This window comes from Prorops nasuta, unplaced genomic scaffold (assembly GCF_024137725.1).
Source record: "Prorops nasuta isolate Cenicafe-Biocafe unplaced genomic scaffold, Cenicafe_Pnas_1.2 PNAS00027, whole genome shotgun sequence".
NCBI classification, from domain to species: domain Eukaryota; kingdom Metazoa; phylum Arthropoda; class Insecta; order Hymenoptera; family Bethylidae; genus Prorops; species Prorops nasuta.
Window position 1 is genome coordinate 680,546 of NW_027116824.1, and position 23,736 is coordinate 704,281.

General features: G+C 41.0%; 1 protein-coding gene across 11 annotated transcripts in view; it reads left to right on the forward strand.

Moving 5' to 3' along the window:
• The window catches only part of LOC136782616 (uncharacterized), a 95,294-nt gene that overhangs the window by 61,450 nt on the left and 10,108 nt on the right, over positions 1-23,736 (forward strand). For all 11 annotated transcript variants that reach the window (XR_010824137.1, XR_010824139.1, XR_010824138.1 and 8 more), the window contains 4 exons: positions 90-331; positions 433-481; positions 1,804-2,031; positions 5,047-23,406. Coding sequence is in view for 1 of the 11 variants with exons in the window: in XM_066742159.1 (XP_066598256.1) it covers positions 90-331; positions 433-481; positions 1,804-2,031; positions 5,047-23,406 (18,879 nt within the window). In the remaining 10 variants the exon portion in view is untranslated. The remainder of the gene's footprint in view (positions 1-89; positions 332-432; positions 482-1,803; positions 2,032-5,046; positions 23,407-23,736) is intronic.

Below are 23,736 nucleotides of genomic sequence, written 5' to 3' on the forward strand. Positions count from 1 at the left end.
CTATTTATGTATATTAGTGAGATTTGAGTGCAGCGTTCCCTCGTCTTGTGATTTTGTATACAAGTTTCATATTTTTTTTATATTCACAGGGAATACCTTGGAGAAAGCATTGAACAAAATTGGTCGTGAGGACATCGTGAACAAGTGTATATTCAATGTGGAGCTGGTCACTGACGATGTGGAAAAAGCTGTGGCTAGAGTGAGACTGGATCAGCCAGGCTTCGATTCTTTAAAAGAGGAATTAGGTCCATCGAGAGACACGTCTCTTAGGAGAGATGCTACGATGGATCCTAAAATGGACCCTGAGTATGACGAGCCAGACAGAATGAAGGTTTGTTATTGCTCTACTCGATTGCAATAATTAAATTTGCATAATCAATCGTATTATCATTATCTGTATCTAAAACGTAACTTCTCTTATTCCTTTTGTAGGATTCAGAATCTGTAGAGGACTTGAGTAGTACCGTGCTGGATAAACGAAGTAAGTAAATGGACGGTCAACCTGGTGCTAGATTGATTCTATAAAATTTTGAAGGTTTTGTGCGAGAAAATCAATTTTTCCAATCTCTTTAAATTCTATTTAAATTCTTATTACAAATTCGCATAATATGCATTCTTGTTAAATGAGCACATAGTACGTACACGACCGTGATAAGAGCAGGAAGGAAATGACACAAACGGCTCGTGAAGTAATACTGTATTTATTAATTTTTGCGTCACACTCAGTAGGAAGCGGTGAAAGAATGCCACCCGTATATTTAATACAGCGAGAAGCTCCCTACTTACTCATTGTTCAACAATCTACACTGAATCACAGCACGTATAAGCTTCAAGTTTCTATGTCCGCAGATAATTATTCCATTAACTTCTTTCTTCTTATTCATTTCCGCTCAAAATTTTTTTTCTTGTTCCTCGAACACTTATCCAAGTAATATTTTCCTTTTTATTCGTTTAGGTTTTATGGGTAATGTTGGCACAAATTGCATAGTAAACATTTGCAATATCTCACACGTATACACACCAACACATCGCCTTTGATAAAGTCATGGATTAATTATGCGTAAAGGCTATGCGAATGGGCACATACGAATAGAAAAGAGTATTCTGTGTAAAAATATGTTTCTGCGATTGCGTAATGAAGATGTTAGATAAAAAAATATTAAGTCGCATTAGCCTTCCGCCTAGTACACATGGCTGAATAAAAACGAGACCGATTTGGCTGGCTTTCGATCTCTTAATAGCGATCGTGTACTATTTGTATGGACTAAAATCTTTTGTTGTGCGAAATCAGCTGATAAATCGTTAACGGGATCCCTCGTACCGACATTACAGAGCGAAAAATCCGGAAAAGCGTGTCAGTGACACGGCGTTATTCGATGACCGATTTCAAATTCGTTATAAAATTTCATTGACTTCGCGAGCTGCTTTTTTTAGAAAAATAATCACGTTTTTGAGAATTAACAAAAAATTTTTTTGAAATTGCTTTTTCAAAAATCTGATTATTTTACTAGTAAAAGCAGCTCTCGACGTCACTGAAATGGTAAAATGAGTTTAAAATAGTTCATCAAAAAATGTCGTATCGCTGACAAGCGTTTTGCTCTGTAATGTGTCGCTCTAAGAGATCCCGTTAATTCCTCAAATTTGATTGACCAATGTAAACGTAAATATTGAGAAAGTAACACGATCGTTGCCGAAACATAAGTTGCAACATGATATATAAATGTGATGAAAGTGTCTTATATACGCAATCACGTTTATATTGGCAAGTCTCTTTATTCACTTCACATTTTTTGCACTTAACAGTCAAACAGCATGTCACGATCACTAATGGCACTGTTCTCAACGGAACCTCTACCCCTATCAAAGACAAATATGCCAGCGATGAGAAAGAATTTGGAGACATGATGGCGGATTTCATAGAGCACAAATGTCACGTGAGTGATAGTATGAGCAAAAAATCAGTCGACGATCTTGACGACGAAGAGATAAAACGACAACGAGTATTAGCCGATGCTAGCAAAATAATCTCTGGTAAGTAACGATGCTTTTATCCTATAATTTTAACTAAGAACCAAACGGTGGGTTGAGGGGCCGTGCTTTAACTGCCAGTCAGAAATGCTCCAAGAATACTTTTCTCATTTCACCACTCACAGCATGACCAATCCAAACTGGAAACACGCGCTTCAATTTAAGCTACGATCTATCTTAGATTAATCAGTTTATCGACACAAACATTTCTACTCTAATTTTAAACTTTGCTTTACTTTACTTTAAATTCATTTTAATTTAGTTTAATTTAATGTTTAATTTAATTCAACCTGATTTACTGATGAAATTCAGATTTTGCACTAATCTTCTAGCTGGATTTATTATTATTATTATTGCTATTAATATTATATTTATTATACTGAAACATTTATTATCACTATACCTACAAATTCAACTCGAGCGATACGAAAGGTAAATTAACAATTCAATTCTATGGCAAAATCTTCGTTTCAGCACCGTACATCATTGTTGGATATTTATGAATTATCATTTGTGTTACAATAGCGAAAAGTAATCAAATTGTTGACTTTTGCTTCACGAGTTGAATACTTTTCAGTGGCGCTTTTAACGCGAGACTGAATTAAAAAGCAAAAGAACTGTTAGTTGGCAATTAGAAGTTGTGTAATAGACTAAGTGTGTGCTTTGTACACATAGGCAGCCAAGAGTCAAATCGATTACCGGTTAGTCGAGTTAATTAAACGTGTAGCTGGCTGCTTTAACCCTTAAATGCTCGGTGTATCAAGAATGAAACGTTACGTACATTTTCATTACAATAATTTATAGCAAAAAATTTGTAGATGTAATAAATCATTGTAATTTCTTTTCATTTTCTTATATCCTAAGAAAAGTACCAAAAATATAAATATATAATAAAATAAACTTGCACATATTTGATTAAAATCATAGATACACAGTATCAAAGCATACACATTAAAAAATAATAATCATATATTTAAGGGTTTAACGTCAGACACAGATTTAATATGATTCGAGGAATTTTTCAATCGACCTTAACTCGTTCACTACCAATCATCGCCTAAATTCTATGTACAATTTAATTTACAAAAATCTATTGTATTTTCAAACCAAATAATCAAATTCTAAAACGTTGAAATATTTGCTTGAAATTATTCCCAGTAAAAATACGATAAAATCTATTCTAAATGAAATTAATTTCACGAGCTGCAGTAGAGGTTTGATGAATTTGGTTGGGAACGAGCTCTATTTGATTGTTAAAATTTCTCGACCGAGGGGAAGAAGTCTATTACGCTGTAATTGACGCGATACAGTCGTTCGATCATGGCTAATAACCGAAACGTCAATAATAACACGAGATAACAAATCAGAATCAGAATAATGATGATGCTTGATAAGATGAGAGAAAAGACAGAGCATCTACCAGCCTCGATGATTCTTCATTTTACTAGCAGGTTTTGGAAGCCGATGCGGAATCGTAGACATTTTGCAGCTTGCTTTTTACCAATGTAACACAATCCTATTTTTTCTCTCTCTTCTTCTTTCTTTTTCTCTCTCTCTCTCTCTCTCTCTCTATCTCTATCTATCTGCTTATCAAAAATCTTTTCAGATCTACTGTATACGATAATAAAACCTCTGCGTTTTAAATGGCAGCCTACTAATAATCATCCTTCTACTTTCTTACACCTACAGATTAATTTGTTTCAGCAATAAAAGGTTTTACCGCAATTATTTGGCGTTGCATGAATGGCCCATATGTGTGTGTGGCCGAACTGTGTGGGCGCACGGAGCAGCTGTCAGATATTTTTATACATATACATCTACATATATACAATACATAATTATACTATATACATATAATATAGTTTGTTACAGTCGTTTGAGCTAGCTAGCAACGTTTCCTTACATTGGTCTCGTCTCTAATTAATTTCGTTGTTGTTATTTTTTTCTCTTTTTGTTGTCTTCCTTTATTTCTACTTTTTAATTCTTAAAATTACTAAATAATTACTAATGTGCAATAATAACGGTTTGCGTGTAATTGAAATTGTTTAATAACTCCTCATACAAATCGATTATTAGACGCGCTAGTTTCTTTGTTTGCCTATTATATGTTTAATAATTGTTATTGGTACTAGTATTTTTGGAATCGTGTGTTGAGTATCGCTATATTTGTCTCGTACATACAGGGTGTTGCATTATTGACCCACTTCCTAGAAAGTCAATATCCTTTGAACCAATAGTTATTAGAAGAAGAATTCATTGGTTTGACCCAAAAGTTTATTGCTTTTAGTTTTTTTTAATTAAACCAACTGGATGAAAATGCTCCATTGAATAAAATATTACATTTATTTTATTGTACAGAAACAATAAAATTTTAGATAAATGTAGAGAATTAATTCAAGCACGGTTGAGCATGATTGAATAAATTTCCAAAAGCAAATAAAGTATTGAAAATTAAAAAAATTAAAGATTCATAGACCAGGGTCACCAAGTGGTACCAAGGAATTCGTAATCTAGCTTATTCCTAGGATATTAACCCTCCGAGGAAGAGAGACAATATCGTAACAGTGTATGTGTGTACTGTATACACGTGCATACACGAGAGTGACTTATATCACGCGAAATCGGTATCAAAATTTCCAATCGATTTTCGAAGAACGTGTGAAAAAGAGAAGAACGAAAGTTAGACAAAAGCTAGAACGACATTGGTACATCTTCTTAAATGTTAAATCGAATCGCTATAAGATGTACTCGTAGAGTTAAAGGATGGCTGCTCCACAGCACGTACACTCTACGCACAATCCACACGGCAGTCTAACCGCTGTTCAATCAAAGAGCAAACATTATATCGAGCGAGCCGGCTTACACTAATGACGAGAAACTCTTAATATTAAATATTAAACGAAAAAAAAGCAAAGCAAGTCTTTGCGAAAAGAAAAAGCTAAAAGAAAAATCAATTGTGTTCATTTCTTTCTGCCACGTTTTCAGATACCTAAATTGTTTGTAATACTTAATTAACAGGTGTAATAGCTGATGCTGAGAGAGAGAAGGGGAAGTTAGCGAAGGAAGGGTTGTCGGTGGTTTTTGATGCGCGGGAGAGTAAAGAGGCGAAAGGTGCTGTAGGTGATAAGCAGGGTCCGTTCATTCGCTTGGATGACGGAACTGCCAAGGGTAAAGTATTTTCTAGTCCGGGTAAGATCGTTATAGAACAGGTAGACCCCGAAATTAGCATCGAGCCGGTCATAGTCAAGCAGAAGCGCGTTATAGGGAAGGATGGCAAAGTCGAACCGAAAACTTCCATAGTTTCCTCGAAAACGGTAGTCACGATTAGCGGGGATCCTAGCTTAGGTCAATCCGTACTTAGCAAAACAACGACCGTCAAGCAAATCGAACCAGTTAGCATGCAAACCGAGAAAGAGAGCGTGAAGAGAACGACGGTTAGGCCAACGGGTACTACGGAGACCATTTTGGTCACCACCACTAGCGTTAGGGAAGTTCCGAAGGAACCCCATAAACAGCAGAAATACGACATTAGTCCGCCGAAGGAGAAGTTTGAGGCGAAAAAGGAGGAGAGTCAGAAGGAAAAGTTATTCAAAGAGAGAAAGGATGTTGATGAGAAGCTGCAGGAAGCCAGTCCACCGAAGGATGCGAAAGTAGCGAAAAAAGTGGATAAGAAGAAACCGGAAACGAAAGAAGTGCCCAAGAAGACAGAGAGGAAGGAGAGTTTGAAGAAACCGGAAGTCAAGGAGGCGCTGAAGAAAGCTCCGGTTAAAGAGTCCAAGAAGGTGGAGACTAAGAAGATGGACCCTAAGAAGCCGGAGACCATCGAGGCCTCGAAGAAGGATAGCGCGAAGAAAAGCGAATCCAAAGAGATTAAGAAGACCGACATCAAGGAGTCAGGTCCTAAGAAGCCTGAGCTCAAGGTCGAAAGGTCAACCGAAGAAAAAGTGTCGGCCTACGATGGAGTGTACATTTCGTCGAAAGAGGGCACTCCGGAGAAGGATGATGGGACGAAGAAAGGAAAGGAAAAGACTGGTGGGATGCTGTCGAACATATTTAAAGCACCGAAGTTGAAGAAGGGCAAGTCCAAAGGGTCGAAGGAGACATCCTTCGAAAGCGGAGACGACGAGCCAAGAGCCCCAACAGCCACCATTGACTCTGTGGATCTCAATCTGGACATCATAGCAGCCACAGAAGAGTTCCTCATAGACTCTAGACAAACCGCTGCGATTCTGCACGACGAATCGGCGGAGAAACACGACTGGGGCAGGGAGAAGGTCACAAAGGACGAAGATGACTCGAAGCAACCTGTGGACGAGGTCGACCACGTTGCGACCGAGGATTCCAAGGATAAAACTTCCGGTGGCTTCTTCGCCATATTCAAGAGTCCAAAATCGAGGGAGAAGAAGATCAGCAAATCCAAGGAGACGTCCTTCGACAGTGGCGACGAGGAGGCTCGAACTGCCACTGAGAAGTTCATGAACGACACGAGGAAATTCGCAGAGGCCACCGCTGATGCTCCTGAAGAGGAACTCTCGCAGGTTCCTTCGGATGCAAAAATATCCACGTTCACCATCAGCAGCCATTACGCTACTGACGTTCCCACTGATAGACTCAGTGGCAGCTCGTACAACGTGCAGAGCGCCCAGAAGAAGATACCACCGGGGGACACCGATGTCCTTGATAAAAGGAGAAGCAGAGAAAGCGACAGTGAAACCGAGTCCAGGCGAGGAACGCCTGAAAAATTGTCCAAGGTCACGGATGAGAAAGAATCCGTACAGGGTGGATTCTTCGGTAGGTTTAGGAGTCCGAAGTTGAGGAGCAGAAAGAGGAGCTCGTCGAGGGAGCAGAGTTCCTCGAAGGAGACGTCCTTCGACAGCGGAGATGAAGAGCTGAGAATAGCCACGGCGAGACTTCTGGACGAGACTAAAAAAATAGCTGAGACCTTGCATTCCGAATTACCAGGGAAAGAATCAGAACGATCTGTTACACCAACCGCTACTGTTGAAACAGAGGTTGAATCAGTGAAGACCAGTGTTCCAAAGGGCGTAGCTGAAGAAAAGGGAAGTGGTATATTTAAAAGGTTCAGAAGTCCAAAACTGTCCAGAGCCTCTCGAAGTAGGTCGAAGGAGAAAAGCCCGTCGCTGCAAACTTCATCAGATAGCGAGAGCGAGAGCATACGTGTGATCACTTCGAAATTCCTGGAAGATACCAGGAACACTGCGAGTGTTATCGATGAACATCCTCAGCAGGAGCCTCTGCGGCCAAAACGCGAAAAGACGCCGGAATCAGCGCGTAATCGCCTTGCTTATGTGATGGAGGATGGTGCAGAGACTATAGTGAAGGAACTCGAGGATGATGCAAGACCTATCAAGAGTGCGATTGTAGCTGGAGGTGAGGCAGCAGAAACTTTTAAAGATAAAACAGTTAAGGAAGGAAAGAAAGCGAAGGACAAAACTGGAGGTTTCCTTTCTGGTATTTTCAAAGGTGCCAAGCACGCTGTTGATGAAGCTTCGGATGACGTTAAAGAATTTTTGGATGAGACCAAGAAAGAAGCTGAGGAAGAAGAAGCTCGTGCCAAGGCAGCAGCCGAGCGCGAAAAGGAAAAAATTAAGGATGCTAAGGATGCGATTGTTTCTGAGGTTAAAGATGCTAAAGATAAAACCGTAGAGAGTATCAAAGAGACCAAAGATAAAGCAGTTGAGAAAGCGATTGATACTACAAAGGCTGCTAAAGATGAGATCGAGAAGGACGTTGAGAAAACTAAGAAAGCAGCTAGTGACGTTGCGGAAGGTGTTAAGGAAGTTAAGGATGCCATTGTTAAGGAGGTCAAGGTCGATGCGAAAATAGCCAAAGAGAAAGTTGCTTCCGGAGCGGAGGCTATTGCCGAAAGTGCGGAAGAGGCAAAAGAAAAAGCTGCGAAAGAAGGTAAAAAGGCTAAGGACAAAACCACTGGTTTCTTCTCAGGTATCTTCAAAGGAGCTAAACACGCTGTGGACGAAGCTTCGGATGACGTTAAAGAATTTTTGGATGAGACCAAGAAAGATGCCGAAGAGGAGGAAGCCAAGGCGAAAAAAGCTGCGGAACAGGAATTGGCGAAAGCGAAAGAGGCGAAAGACTCGATTGCTGCAGATCTGAAATATGCCAAGGACAAGACAGTGGCTTCTGCTCAAGAGACGAAGGAAAAAATTGTAGAAGGTGCGAAAACAGCTAAAGGAGAAATAGAAACTGATATCAAGAAGGCCGATGAAAAAATTCAGGATGTAACTGGTGATGTGGCAAAAGGAGTTAAAGACGTTAAGGAGGCTGCTGCATCCAAAGTGAGTGCTATTGCTCACAAGGCGGATATTGCCAAGGACAAAACTGCCAAAGAAGCTAAAAAGACCAAGGATAAAGCTGGAGGATTCTTCTCGGGTATCCTGAGAGGAGCGAAAGATGCAGTCGACGAAACTTCTGAGGAAGTTAAAGAATTCTTGGACGAAACAAAGAAAGAAGCTGCTGAAGAGGAGGCGCGAGCTAAGGCAGCAGCGAAACATGAATTGGAAAAAGCTAAAGAGACCAAAGATTCTATCATTTCTGATGTAAAAGATGGTAAAGAGAAAGTAGTCGGGGTTGTCAAATCGGTTAAGGAGGAAGTTAAAGAAGATACGAGGAAAGTTGCAGAGAAGACCAAGAAAGAGGCTGATGAAATTGCAAAAGGAGCTAAGGAAGTTGAAGATTCAATTGTAAAAGAGATAAAACATGACGCGGAAGTTACCGAAAAGCGTATTGCTGACGGTGCTGAAGCAGTTTCTAATGGCGCTGAGAAAGTGAAGGATAAAACTGTGAAGGAAGCTAAAAAGGCGAAGGAAAAAACAGGAGGCTTCCTTTCAGGTATCTTTAAAGGTGCCAAACATGCTGTTGATGAAGCCACAGAGGAGGTGGATGAATTTTTGGAAGAGACTAAACATGAAGCTATGGAGGAAGAAGCCAAAGCCAAAAAAGCACTTGAAAAAGAGGCGAAAGCAGTAAAAGATTTCAAGGATGAATCAGTTACAACAATCAAAGATGTGACGGAAAAAGGTGCAGAGAAGGTAGAGAAAGGTATTGATAAAATTACTGATTCGGCGAAATCAGCTAAAGATAAAGTTGCTTGTGATATTGAAAAAGCTGGGGAGAAGATTAAAAGAGATGTTGAGGAAACTAAAGATGCATTGGCAAAAGAAGTTCGAGAAGACACAGCATTAGTGAAAGAGAAAGTGACGTCAGGCGTTGAAACAACTGCAGACGGTATAGAAAAAGCAAAGGATAAAGTTTCAAAGGAAGCCAAAAAGGCTAAGGATAAGACTGGAGGATTCCTTTCGGGAATATTTAAAGGCGCAAAACATTCTGCTGAAGAAGCAGCTGATGATGTCAAGAACTTTGTAGAAGAAACCAAAAAGGAAGCGTCTGAGGAAACACAGCGGTTAAAAGAATCTGCAGAAAGAGATGTACAAGCTTTGAAAGATGCAAAAGAAAAGACAGTGGCTGATGCGAAAGAAGCTAAGGACAAGGCGTCTGCAGCCGTTAAGGATGCTGCCGATAAAACTGCGGAAAAGATATCAGCAGGAGTGTACAAAGTAGGCGAGACCGCTAAAGATGCCAAAGATAAAGTAGTTGAAGAAACATTAAAAGTAGAAGAGAAGGCAAAATCAGCTGCAGGTAAAGTGGCTGAAAGCGTGAAAGATGGTAAAGATGCGGTAGTGAAGGAAGTCAAGGAAGACGTCAAAGCTGTAAAAGAAAAGGTAACCACAGGAGCTGAAGCAGTAGCTGATAGTGCAGATAAGGCTAAAGATAAAGCTGCTAAAGAAGCTAAAAAGACCAAGGATAAAGCAGGAAAGTTTTTCTCTGGAATTTTCAAGGGCGCAAAACATTCTGTTGAAGAAACGGCAGATGATGTTAAAGATTTCTTAGACGAAACTAAACGAGAAGCATCGGAAGAAAAGCAGCGATTAAAGGAATCTGCAGAGCGAGATGTACAAGCTTTGAAAGATGCAAAAGAAAAAGTTGTCGAAGACGTCAAAGACGCAAAAGATAAAACGGTTTTGGCAGTGATAGAGACCAAAGATAAAGCAGCTGAAAAAGTGTCGAAGGGAATTGAGAAAGTAGCAGATGGCGCAAAGGATGCAAAGAACAAAGTCATCGAGGAGACAAAGAAAGTTGAAGACAAGGCACAGGTTACAGCAGCTAAAGTTGCAGAAGCAGTCAAGGACGGAAAAGATGCAGTTGTTAAAGAAATTGAAGAAGATACCAAAGCAGTTAAAGAAAAAGTTGCAGCTGGTGTTGAAGCAGTTGCTGACAGTGCTGAGAAAACCAAGGACAAAGTGTCGAAAGAGGCCAAAAAGGCCAAGGAGAAGACCGGCGGTTTTCTTTCTGGAATCTTCAAAGGTGCGAAACACGCAGTTGATGAAGCTTCGGACGATGTCAAGGAGTTTCTAGATGAAACTAAAAAGGAAGCTATTGAGGAAGAAGCCAAAGCAAAGGAAGTACTTGAGAAGGAGGCCAAAGCCATTAAGGCTGCCAAGGATGACGCAGTGGCAGCAGCAAAAGATACAAAAGATAAGGTAGTTGAAACAACTAAAGCGACTAAGGATAAGGCTGTCAGCGGACTGGAAAAGGCTGAAGAAAAGGTTAAGGATGCTGCGGACAAAATGAGCAAAGATGTATCAGACACGAAAGATGCAATTGCCAAGGAAATTAAGGATGAAACCAAGATAGTTAAGGAGAAAGTTGCGGCCAGTGCTGAAGCAGTTGCTGACAGTGCTGAAAAAACTAAGGACAAAGCTGCCAAAGAAGCCAAAAGGGCAAAGGACAAAACAGGAGGATTTTTATCTGGAATATTTAAAGGCGCCAAGCACGCAGTGGACGAAGCTTCTGATGATGTCAAAGAATTTCTGGATGAAACTAAGAAAGAAGCTATAGAGGAAGAGGCCAAGGCGAAGGAAGCTCTTGAGAAGGAAGCAAAGGCAATTAAAGATTCCAAGGACGCGGCAGTGGCAGCGGTAAAAGATACGAAAGATAAAGCTGTTGAAAAAATTCAGGAAGGTGTTGACAAAATTGCTGATGGCGTAAAATCTACTGAAGACAAAGTAAAGGACACAGCTGACAAACTTGGTAAAGATGTTTCTGATACGAAGGATGCAGTAGCCAAAGAAATTAAAGAGGATGCTAAGGCAGTTAAAGAAAAGGTTGTAGCTAGTGCTGAAGCAGTTGCTGATAGTGCAGATAAGGCTAAAGATAAAGCTGCTAAAGAAGCCAAGAAAGCCAAGGATAAGACTGGCGGATTTCTTTCGGGAATATTTAAGGGTGCGAAACATTCTGTCGAAGAAACGGCTGATGACGTCAAGGATTTCTTAGATGAAACTAAACGAGAAGCGTCTGAAGAGAAACAGCGACTAAAAGAATCTGCAGAGCGAGATGTACAAGCTTTGAAAGATGTAAAAGATAAAGTTGTCGAAAATGTCAAAGACGCAAAAGATAAAACGGTTTCTGCAGCGATAGAGACCAAGGATAAAGCAGCTGACAAAATATCCAAGGGAATCGAGGAAGTTGGAGATAGCGCTAAGGATGCAAAGGATAAAGTTATTGAGGAAACAAAGAAAGTTGAAGAAAAGGCACAATCTACAGCAGCTAAAGTTTCAGAAGCCGTGAAGGACGGAAAAGATGCAGTTGTCAAAGAAATTGAAACAGATGCTAAAGCGGTGAAGGATAAAGTTGCCGCTGGAGCTGAAGCGGTTGCAGAAAGTGCTGAAAAAAGCAAAGATAAAGCAGCTAAGGAGGCGAAGAAAGCAAAGGATAAAACAGGTGGATTCTTATCTGGAATTTTCAAAGGCGCTAAGCACGCGGTCGATGAAGCTTCTGATGATGTTAAAGAATTTCTGGACGAAACTAAGAAAGAAGCTATTGAGGAAGAGGCCAAAGCAAAGGAAGCACTTGAAAAAGAAGCCAAAGCTATCAAAGAAAGCAAGGACGAAGCAGTCGCCGCTATAAAAGATGCAAAGGGCAAAGCAGTAGACAAGGTTCAGGAAGGTGCTGATAAAGTGGCTGATACTGCTAAAGCTGCAAAGGACAAAGTAGTCAGTGATGTTGAAAAAATTGATGGTAAGATTAAAGAGACTGCTGATAAAGTGGGTAAAGAAGCTTCGGACGCCAAGGACTCCCTGGTTAAAGAAATAAAAGAGGATGCTAAAGCTGTTAAAGAAAAGGTTTCAACTGGTGCTGAAGCGGTTGCCGATAGTGTTGAAAAAACCAAGGATATAGCAGCCAAGGAGGCGAAAAAGGCCAAGGACAAAACAGGAGGATTTTTATCTGGAATTTTCAAAGGCGCCAAACACGCAGTGGACGAAGCTTCTGATGATGTCAAAGAATTTCTGGATGAAACTAAGAAAGAAGCTATTGAGGAAGAAGCAAAGGCGAAGGAAGCTCTTGAGAAGGAAGCCAAGGCAGTTAAAGATTCCAAGGACGCGGCAGTGGCAGCGGTGAAAGATGCGAAAGATAAAGCTGTTGAAAAGATTCAGGAAGGTGTTAATAAAATTGGTGATGGCGTAAAAACTACTGAAGCAAAAATAAAGGACACAGCTGACAAACTTGGCAAAGATGTCTCTGATACGAAGGATGCAGTAGCCAAAGAAATTAAAGAGGATGCTATGGCAGCTAAAGAAATGGTTGTAGCTAGTGCTGAAGTAGTTGCTGATGGTGCAGAAAAAACCAAGGATAAAGCTGCTAAAGAAATCAAGAAAGCAAAAGATAAAACCGGAGGTTTTCTTTCTGGAATTTTCAAAGGTGCAAAACATTCTACTGATGAAGCTGGAGACGATGTTAAAGAATTTCTGGACGAAACTAAGAAAGATGCTATTGCGGAAGAGGCCAAAGCGAAGGAGGCTCTTGAAAAGGAAGTCAAGGCAATTAAAGATACAAAGGACGCGGCAGTGGCAGCGGTGAAAGATGTAAAGGACAAAGCGGTAGATAAGGTGCAGGAAGGTGTTGATAAGACAGTCGATGCCGGGAAAATTGTAAAGGATAAAGTGATTCACGACGTCGAAAAAGCTGAAGCCAAAGTAAAGGACACTGCTGAAAAAGTGAGTAAAGATGTTTCGGACGTTAAAGATGCGGTAGCTAAAGAAATTAAAGATGATGCTAAGGCTATTGAGGAAAAGGCTAAGGCTGAAGTTGAGGCAGTTGTGGAAAGTGCTGAAAAAGCTAAAGATAAGGCAGCTAAGGATGTGAAAAAGGCAAAGGAAAAAACGGGAGGTTTCCTTTCTAGCATTTTTAAAGGAGCAAAACATTCTGTTGATGAAGCAGCTGACGAAGTCAAAGACTTTTTGGAGGAAACTAAACGTGAAGCTTCAGAAGAGAAACAACGATTGAAAGATTCAGCAGAACGTGATGCTGACGCTCTGAAAGAACTAAAAGATAAAACCGTAGGCGAAATTAAAGAGACTAAGGATCATATAGCAGACAAAATATCAGAAGATCTAGAAAAAGCTAAAGGTACCTTGAAAACTGGAAAGGATGCAGTAGCTAAAGAAATCAAAGAGGATGTAAAAGCTGTGCAAGAGAAAATTACATCAGGTGCTGAGGCAGTGGTTGATGGTGTAGAACAGACTAAAGATAAAGCTATTAAAGAAGGTAAGAAGACGAAAGATAAAACAGGAAAATTCTTCTCTGGAATATTCAAAGGATCTAAACATGCAGCTGACGAAGTCTCAGAAGACGTTAAAGAATTCTTGGATGATACAAAGAAGGAAGCAGAAGAAGAGGAAGCGAAAGCTATAGAAGCCTTAGGAAGAACAGCCGATGCAGTAAAAGAAGTAAAAGATGAGACTGTAAAAAAAATAGATAAAGGTGTAGAGAAAATCGTTGATTCTGCAAAAGTAACTAAGGATCATGTCGTAAGCAATATTGAGGCTGCTGAAGAAAAGGTAGTGGATACTGCTGCGAAAGTAGGCAAAGATGTTAAAGATACCAAAGATGCTGTAGTGAAGGAAGTTAAAGAAGACGCTGAGATTGTAAAGGGAAAAATTACCTCTGGAGTTGACGCTGTTGCTGAAGATGCAGAAAAAACAAAAGACAAAGTTTCAAAGGAAGCGAAGAAAGCCAAAGAGAAAGGGAGTGGCTTTTTGTCGGGCATATTTAAGGGTGCTAAACATGCAGTGGACGAAGCATCCGATGACATGAAAGAGTTTTTGGATGAGACCAAACGAGAAGCTGCGGAAGAAGAAGCGAAGGCAAAGGAGGCTGCTGAAAGTGAGATTCAAAAACTGAGCAAATCCAAAGACAAAGCATTGGAGAAAATGGAAAAGGCCTCGGAGCAAGCTGGAAAGACAGTTGATGCTGCGAAAGAGAAAATTGTTGAGACTGCAAGGAAGTTAGATGACGGGACCAAAAATAAAATTGACGATATTGCTCAAAGTACGAAAGATGCCAAAGTAACAATTACTCAAGAGGTCAAAGAGGACGCAAAAGTTGTCAAGGAGAAACTGGCAGCTGGTGTAGATAGCGTTGTGGATAGTTCAGTTGCGGCCAAAGCCAAAACTTCAAAGGAAGCTAAAAAAGCAAAGGATAAGGCTAGTGGATTTTTCTCTGGAATATTTAGAGGCTCAAAGCATTCGGTTGACGAAACGAGTGAAGATGCTAAAGATCTTGTTGATGAAGCCACGAAAGAATTAGCTGATGCTGAGAAACAAGTTGAAAAAGTTGCCCGTGACATATCGGAGAGTGCAGAAGTAGTGAAACGTAGCGAGGAAAAAATAATTGGTAAAATACCGGATGTTGGTAAAATAGCTGATTCTGCCAAATCCTTCAAGGAGGAAGTGGTAAGCGATACTAACATTGTCGTTCAAAAAGTAGAGGACAAAGCACACCACTTTTCACAGGATGTGAAAAGTGGCAAAGATGCTATTGTTGAGGAAATTGGTAAGGATGCGAAAATTGTCAAGGAAAAAATTAAGGCGGATGTTGACGGCGTTTGTGATAAAGCCGATGCAATGATTAAGAAAACATCTACGGGCATAAAGGATGGAGCTGATAGAAGCGTAGAAATTGCATCAAAAGCCACTGACGATGGACAAAAATCGGTTAAAGACGTTACAGCAGGACTTCAAGAATTTCTTGAAAAGGCAAAACAAGACTCTGCTGAAGAACAGGCTCGTATCCAGAAGGAACTGAAAGAAGCTAAAGATACTGTTGTCGATGGCGTTAAGGATGTCAAAGACAAAACGATTTCAATAATATCTGAAGGGACGCAAAAAACTTATGATCTTGCAAAGACGGCTAAAGAAGAAGTTGCTAGTGAAGCTAAGAAAGTTACTGAAAAGGCAAAGGATGGTAAAGAAAAAACTCTTAAGGAGGCAAAGAAGGCGAAGGATAAAACAGGAGGTTTTCTTTCCGGAATTTTCAAAGGCGCGAAGCACGCAGTTGAAGAAGCGTCTGATGATGTTAAAGAATTTCTGGACGAAACTAAAAAAGAAGCTATTGAGGAAGAGGCCAAAGCAAAGGAAGCACTTGAAAAAGAAGCCAAAGCTATCAAAGAAAGCAAGGACGAAGCAGTCGCTGCTATAAAAGATGCAAAGGACAAAGCAGTAGACAAGGTTCAGGAAGGTGCTGATAAAGTGGCTGATACTGCTAAAGCTGCAAAGGACAAAGTAGTCAGTGATGTTGAAAAATTTGATGGTAAGATTAAAGAGACTGCTGATAAAGTGGGTAAAGAAGCTTCGGATGCCAAGGATTCCGTGACTAAAGAAATAAAAGAGGATGCTAAAGCTGTTAAAGAAAAGGTTTCAACTGGTGCTGAAGCGGTTGCCGATAGTGTTGAAAAAACCAAGGATATAGCAGCCAAGGAGGCGAAAAAGGCCAAGGACAAGACAGGAGGATTTTTATCTGGAATTTTCAAAAGTGCCAAACACGCAGTGGACGAAGCTTCTGATGATGTCAAAGAATTTCTGGATGAAACTAAGAAAGAAGCTATTGAGGAAGAGGCCAAGGCGAAGGAAGCTCTTGAGAAGGAAGCAAAGGCAATTAAAGATACAAAGGACGCGGCAGTGGCAGCAGTGAAAGATACGAAAGATAAAGCTGTTGAACATATTCAGGACGGTGTCGAAAAAATTGCTGATGGCGTAAAAACTACTGACGAAAAAGTAAAGGAAACTGCTGACAAACTTAGTAAAGATGTTTCTGATACGAAGGATGCAGTAGCCAAAGAAATTAAAGAGGATGCTAAGGCTGTTAAAGAAAAGGTTGTAGCTAGTGCTGAAGCAGTTGCTGATGGTGCAGAAAAAACCAAGGATAAAGCTGCTAAAGAAGTCAAGAAAGCCAAGGACAAGACTGGAGGATTTCTTTCGGGAATATTTAAGGGTGCAAAACATTCTGTTGAAGAAGCAACTGATGATGTCAAGGACTTTGTAGAAGAAACCAAAAAGGAAGCGTCTGAGGAAACACAGCGGTTAAAAGAATCTGCAGAACGAGATGTACAAGCTTTGAAAGATGCAAAAGAAAAGACAGTGGCTGATGCGAAAGAAGCTAAGGACAAGGCGTCTGCAGCCGTTAAGGATGCTGCCGATAAAACTGCGGAAAAGATATCAGCAGGAGTGTACAAAGTAGGCGAGACCGCTAAAGATGCCAAAGATAAAGTAGTTGAAGAAACATTAAAAGTAGAAGAGAAGGCAAAGTCAGCTGCAGGTAAAGTGGCTGAAAGCGTGAAAGATGGTAAAGATGCGGTAGTGAAGGAAGTCAAGGAAGACGTCAAAGCTGTAAAAGAAAAGGTAACCACAGGAGCTGAAGCAGTAGCTGATAGTGCAGATAAGGCTAAAGATAAAGCTGCTAAAGAAGCTAAAAAGACCAAGGATAAAGCAGGAAAGTTTTTCTCTGGAATTTTCAAGGGCGCAAAACATTCTGTTGAAGAAACGGCAGATGATGTTAAAGATTTCTTAGACGAAACTAAACGAGAAGCATCGGAAGAAAAGCAGCGATTAAAGGAATCTGCAGAGCGAGATGTACAAGCTTTGAAAGATGCAAAAGAAAAAGTTGTCGAAGACGTCAAAGACGCAAAAGATAAAACGGTTTTGGCAGTGATAGAGACCAAAGATAAAGCAGCTGAAAAAGTGTCGAAGGGAATTGAGAAAGTAGCAGATGGCGCAAAGGATGCAAAGAACAAAGTCATCGAGGAGACAAAGAAAGTTGAAGACAAGGCACAGGTTACAGCAGCTAAAGTTGCAGAAGCAGTCAAGGACGGAAAAGATGCAGTTGTTAAAGAAATTGAAGAAGATACCAAAGCAGTTAAAGAAAAAGTTGCAGCTGGTGTTGAAGCAGTTGCTGACAGTGCTGAGAAAACCAAGGACAAAGTTTCGAAAGAGGCCAAAAAGGCCAAGGAGAAGACCGGCGGTTTTCTTTCTGGAATCTTCAAGGGTGCGAAACACGCAGTTGATGAAGCTTCGGACGATGTCAAGGAGTTTCTAGATGAAACTAAAAAGGAAGCTATTGAGGAAGAAGCCAAAGCAAAGGAAGTACTTGAGAAGGAGGCCAAAGCCATTAAGGCTGCCAAGGATGACGCAGTGGCAGCAGCAAAAGATACAAAAGATAAGGTAGTTGAAACAACTAAAGCGACTAAGGATAAGGCTGTCAGCGGACTGGAAAAGGCTGAAGAAAAGGTTAAGGATGCTGCGGACAAAATGAGCAAAGATGTATCAGACACGAAAGATGCAATTGCCAAGGAAATTAAGGATGAAACCAAGATAGTTAAGGAGAAAGTTGCGGCCAGTGCTGAAGCAGTTGCTGACAGTGCTGAAAAAACTAAGGACAAAGCTGCCAAAGAAGCCAAAAAGGCAAAGGACAAAACCGGAGGATTTTTATCTGGAATATTCAAAGGCGCCAAGCACGCAGTGGACGAAGCTTCTGATGATGTCAAAGAATTTCTGGATGAAACTAAGAAAGAAGCTATAGAGGAAGAGGCCAAGGCGAAGGAAGCTCTTGAGAAGGAAGCAAAGGCAATTAAAGATTCCAAGGACGCGGCAGTGGCAGCGGTAAAAGATACGAAAGATAAAGCTGTTGAAAAAATTCAGGAAGGTGTTGACAAAATTGCTGATGGCGTAAAATCTACTGAAGACAAAGTAAAGGACACAGCTGACAAACTTGGTAAAGATGTTTCTGATACGAAGGATGCAGTAGCCAAAGAAATTAAAGAGGATGCTAAGGCAGTTAAAGAAAAGGTTGTAGCTAGTGCTGAAGCAGTTGCTGATAGTGCAGATAAGGCTAAAGATAAAGCTGCTAAAGAAGCCAAGAAAGCCAAGGATAAGACTGGCGGATTTCTTTCGGGAATATTTAAGGGTGCGAAACATTCTGTCGAAGAAACGGCTGATGACGTCAAGGATTTCTTAGATGAAACTAAACGAGAAGCGTCTGAAGAGAAACAGCGACTAAAAGAATCTGCAGAGCGAGATGTACAAGCTTTGAAAGATGTAAAAGATAAAGTTGTCGAAAATGTCAAAGACGCAAAAGATAAAACGGTTTCTGCAGCGATAGAGACCAAGGATAAAGCAGCTGACAAAATATCCAAGGGAATCGAGGAAGTTGCAGATAGCGCTAAGGATGCAAAGGATAAAGTTATTGAGGAAACAAAGAAAGTTGAAGAAAAGGCACAATCTACAGCAGCTAAAGTTTCAGAAGCCGTGAAGGACGGAAAAGATGCAGTTGTCAAAGAAATTGAAACAGATGCTAAAGCGGTGAAGGATAAAGTTGCCGCTGGAGCTGAAGCGGTTGCAGAAAGTGCTGAAAAAAGCAAAGATAAAGCAGCTAAGGAGGCGAAGAAAGCAAAGGATAAAACAGGTGGATTCTTATCTGGAATTTTCAAAGGCGCTAAGCACGCGGTCGATGAAGCTTCTGATGATGTTAAAGAATTTCTGGACGAAACTAAGAAAGAAGCTATTGAGGAAGAGGCCAAAGCAAAGGAAGCACTTGAAAAAGAAGCCAAAGCTATCAAAGAAAGCAAGGACGAAGCAGTCGCCGCTATAAAAGATGCAAAGGGCAAAGCAGTAGACAAGGTTCAGGAAGGTGCTGATAAAGTGGCTGATACTGCTAAAGCTGCAAAGGACAAAGTAGTCAGTGATGTTGAAAAAATTGATGGTAAGATTAAAGAGACTGCTGATAAAGTGGGTAAAGAAGCTTCGGACGCCAAGGACTCCCTGGTTAAAGAAATAAAAGAGGATGCTAAAGCTGTTAAAGAAAAGGTTTCAACTGGTGCTGAAGCGGTTGCCGATAGTGTTGAAAAAACCAAGGATATAGCAGCCAAGGAGGCGAAAAAGGCCAAGGACAAAACAGGAGGATTTTTATCTGGAATTTTCAAAGGCGCCAAACACGCAGTGGACGAAGCTTCTGATGATGTCAAAGAATTTCTGGATGAAACTAAGAAAGAAGCTATTGAGGAAGAGGCCAAGGCGAAGGAAGCTCTTGAGAAGGAAGCAAAGGCAGTTAAAGATTCCAAGGACGCGGCAGTGGCAGCGGTGAAAGATGCGAAAGATAAAGCTGTTGAAAAGATTCAGGAAGGTGTTAATAAAATTGCTGATGGCGTAAAAACTACTGAAGCAAAAGTAAAGGACTCAGCTGACAAACTTGGCAAAGATGTTTCTGATACGAAGGATGCAGTAGCCAAAGAAATTAAAGAGGATGCTAAGGCAGTTAAAGAAAAGGTTGTAGCCAGTGCTGAAGCAGTTGCTGATGGTGCAGAAAAAACCAAGGATAAAGCTGCTACAGAAGCCAAGAAAACAAAAGATAAAACCGGAGGATTTCTTTCGGGAATATTTAAGGGTGCAAAACATTCTGTTGAAGAAGCAGCTGATGATGTCAAGGACTTCTTAGATGAAACTAAACGAGAAGCGTCTGAAGAAAAACAACGACTGAAAGAATCTGCAGAGCGAGATGTGCAAGCTTTGAAAGAAGTGAAAGATAAAACTGTTGCTGACGCGAAAGAAGCTAAGGACAAGGTGTCTACAGCCGTGAAGGATGCTGCCGATAAAACTGCGGAAAAGATATCAACAGGAGTGGACAAAGTAGGCGAGAGCGCTAAAGATGCCAAAGATAAAGTAGTTGAAGAAACATTAAAAGTAGAAGAGAAGGCAAAATCAGCTGCAGGTAAAGTAGCTGAAGGCGTGAAAGATGGAAAGGATGCAGTAGTCAAAGAAGTCAAGGAAGATATCAAAGCTGTAAAAGAAAAGGTAACCACAGGAGCTGAAGCAGTAGCTGATAGTGCAGATAAGGCTAAAGATAAAACTGCTAAGGAAGCTAAAAAGACCAAGGATAAAGCAGGAAAATTTTTCTCTGGAATATTCAAGGGAGCAAAACATTCTGCGGACGAGTCATCCGAAGATGTTAAAGAATTTTTGGATGAAACGAAGAAGGTAGCTCTAGAGGATGAAGCTCGGTTAAAAGCGGCTGCTGATCATCAACTTGATAAGATAAAAGATTCGAAAGAAACAGTATTATCTGGTGTAAAAGACGCTAAAGATGCAACTGTTTCAGCTGTCAAAGAAACCACAGAAAAAGTCTCCGAAAAGGTTGCTGATTCTGCAAAGGCTGTTAAAGAAGAACTCAAAGACGATGTTAAGAAAGCTAGTGATAAAACCAAGGAAGTAACTGATGATTTGGCTAAGAGCGTTGAAGAAACAAAGGATGCTGTTATAAAGGAAGTGAAAGATGATGCAAAAGCTGCTAAAGAAAGTATAGATAGCACGAAGGAAAAAGTAACGAAAGAAGGTAAAAAGGCCAAGGACAAAGCCAGTGGTTTCTTCTCGGGTATCTTCAAAGGTGCCAAACATGCAGTGGACGAAGCTTCTGATGATGTACGGGAATTCCTAGATGATACTAAGAGAGAAGCTGAAGAAGAGGAAGCAAAACTTTCGAAGGCAGCGGAAGAGGAATTGGAAAAAGCGAAAAAGGCGAAGGACTCAGTTGTTGCTGATTTGAAGGTTACCAAGGAAAAAGCTGCTTCGTCCATGAAAGAGACGAAGGAAAAACTCGACGAGAAGATATTAGACAGCACCAAGAAAATTAAAGACGAAACAGACACAACCGTGAGGAAAGCAAAGGATACAATAGATGAAATAAAAGTGGAATCTAAGGTAGTCAAAGATTCTTTATTGTCCGACATAAAAGACGATGTTAAAGCTGTTAAAACTAAAGTAAGCGAAGGTGTTAAAGAAGTCTCGAGTAGTGCTGAATCATTAAAGGATAAGGCAGGAAAAGAGGGTAAAAAAACCAAGGACAAAGGTGGCAAATTTTTCTCAGGTATTTTTAAGAGCTCGAAGCATTCTTCGGAGGAAACGAGTGATGATGCGAAAGAACATTCGAGTGATACGAAAGAAAAAACTACCGAAGAGCAGAAACGCGATAAGGAGACAGCATCGAAAGAACCAGAGGACCTAGAGGAGTCTAAAACCAAAGACAAAAGTGGAGGATTTTTGTCAGGAATTTTCAAAGGACCCAAGAGCGTTCTGCACGAGTCACCGGAAGTAACCAAGAATTTCCTCGAAGAAGCGAAACGGGAAGCGTCCAAGGAACATGAGCGATTGGCAAGTGAGGCTGCACGCAAATCGGAAGAGGTTGATTCAGCATTGAAAGACGCGGAGGATAAATTGTTGGAAGATGCAGCAAAGGATTCGAAGAGGATAGCGGATTCCGTAGGATTAGCCAAAGAGCTCGGGGAAAAATCAAAAATAAAAATCGAAAGAGTGGCTGAAAGCATCGGGGACCAAAAGGATGCTTTGAGACCGGAAGTGAAGGATGTAGAAGTTAAGGTCGTTAAGGATAAATCTGTAGCTAAGGCGGAAGGTGTTGGCCACGACGTTACGGAAGAGACAAAGAGGAAAATAGCAGAAGAAGGAAAGCAGTCGAAGGACAAAGGTACCGGATTGTTATCTGGGATTATTAAAAGTGCGAAACACGTGGTGGATGAGGCGTCCGAAGATGTGAAGGAATTTTTGGAGGAAACGAAACAGGAAGCTGCTGAAGAACAAGCAAAGGAAAAGGAGAGGGCGCTGAAAGAATCCAAGGACTCAGGGATATCCGGTGTAAAAAGTACAAAGGATAAAAAAGTAACTAGTGCTAAGAAGGTAAAAGATAAACCAGTGACCGCAGCAGAAACACAGGCAGAGCCGGTCAAAAAATCGAAGGAAGAAACTGCGAAGGTCACCTGGAAGACCAGTGACAAAACGAAAGGTTCTCAAGAAATGGCTAGAAAATCAAAGGAAGGTAAAATACCAACCAAAAGCGAAGACAGAAAAGAAGAGAAAAAGTCTGTCGAAGATACTGAAGAAGTCGAGGGGAAGAAACCAAAAGACAAGACTTCCGGTTTCCTAGGTGGCATGATAAAAGGAGTGAAACACGCTGTTGAAGATGCTACGGACGATATGAGAGAGTTCATGGAAGAGACGAAGCAAGAAGCAATTTTGGAGAACGCGAAAGCAAAGGAAGCTCCAGTGGATGGTAAAGCTTTTGGCGAGGCGAAGGAAGCGAAGCGAAAAATATCTGCAGGGTCAAAGGAGGCCAAGGACAGAGCTAGAAGAGTATCTGCTGATATACAGAAGGCAGCTGAAGCCGGAAAAGCTGCCAGAGAGAAAGCGGAAGCTGCCGCAGCTGCGAAAGCTTCGGCCACTGCGAAGACTCAGCAGGAACCAAAACGTAAAATATCTGCGACGAAGAAGTTCAAGGACGAGGGTGACGCTATCTCCCAGAAGAGTAGTGGGTCCGATAGCGCTGAGACTGTTAGGAGAGCGAAAGAATTGTTAGACGAGAAAGCGGAAGCTACAAAGGCTTCATCCGCTGCAAAACCTCAGCAGGAACCAAAACGTAAAATTTCTGCGACGAAGAAGTTCAAGGACGAAAGTGACACTGTATCTCAGAAGAGTAGTGGGTCCGACAGCGCGGAGACTGTTAGGAGAACGAAAGAAGTTGTTGAGGAGAAGACAGGAGGGGGGGTGAAGCAGTCGATGGTTAAAAGCACGAGAGTCGAGAGAACGGAAGTTAAGAGGGGAGGGGATGATAGGCAGGCGAAGGGTAGGAAGGACAAAAGTGGCAGTTCCGTCAGGTCGGGTCAGGTTAGGGAAACGGAGGAAACGGTGAAAACTTCGCGAAGCAGGCAGACCGTGGGTCCTAGCGAGGAATTTGGCAAGGAGGAAGTGGTCGAGGTCATTGATAGGTTAGATAGCGATTCCCCTTCGAACGTTAGCAAAATAAGAACTAAGAGAATAGTAACTAGCAAGGTAGAGCACCTCGAGCCTCGTGAAAAGCAGTCAGTCGTTACTGTTGTAACGCAGTCTGTGCGGACGACAACGACTCCACCACTCAATCTCACCGAGTTGACAGACAGTAGAATCGAAGGTATCTTGCAATAATTGCGTTATTCATATTACATACCAGCTGTGTGTAACATGATTAATTATGTTTAATGCTTCTCTGTAACCTCAGTTTATATATACATATTATAATATATATATACTACATGCGTATATATATATATTACTAGCTGTTCAAGATCTCCGAGACGAGTCATGCACTTTTTATCATTCGTAATCAAAGCCTAACCACTCTAATATCAATCACTCTTCAGTAACCTTCTTATATTAAGAATCTCAGAGCTCCCCTGTGCCATAGTACCAATTACGTATCGTCAGAGCATTTCGCAGTCGTGAGAAAAAGTTTGCCTCTTCT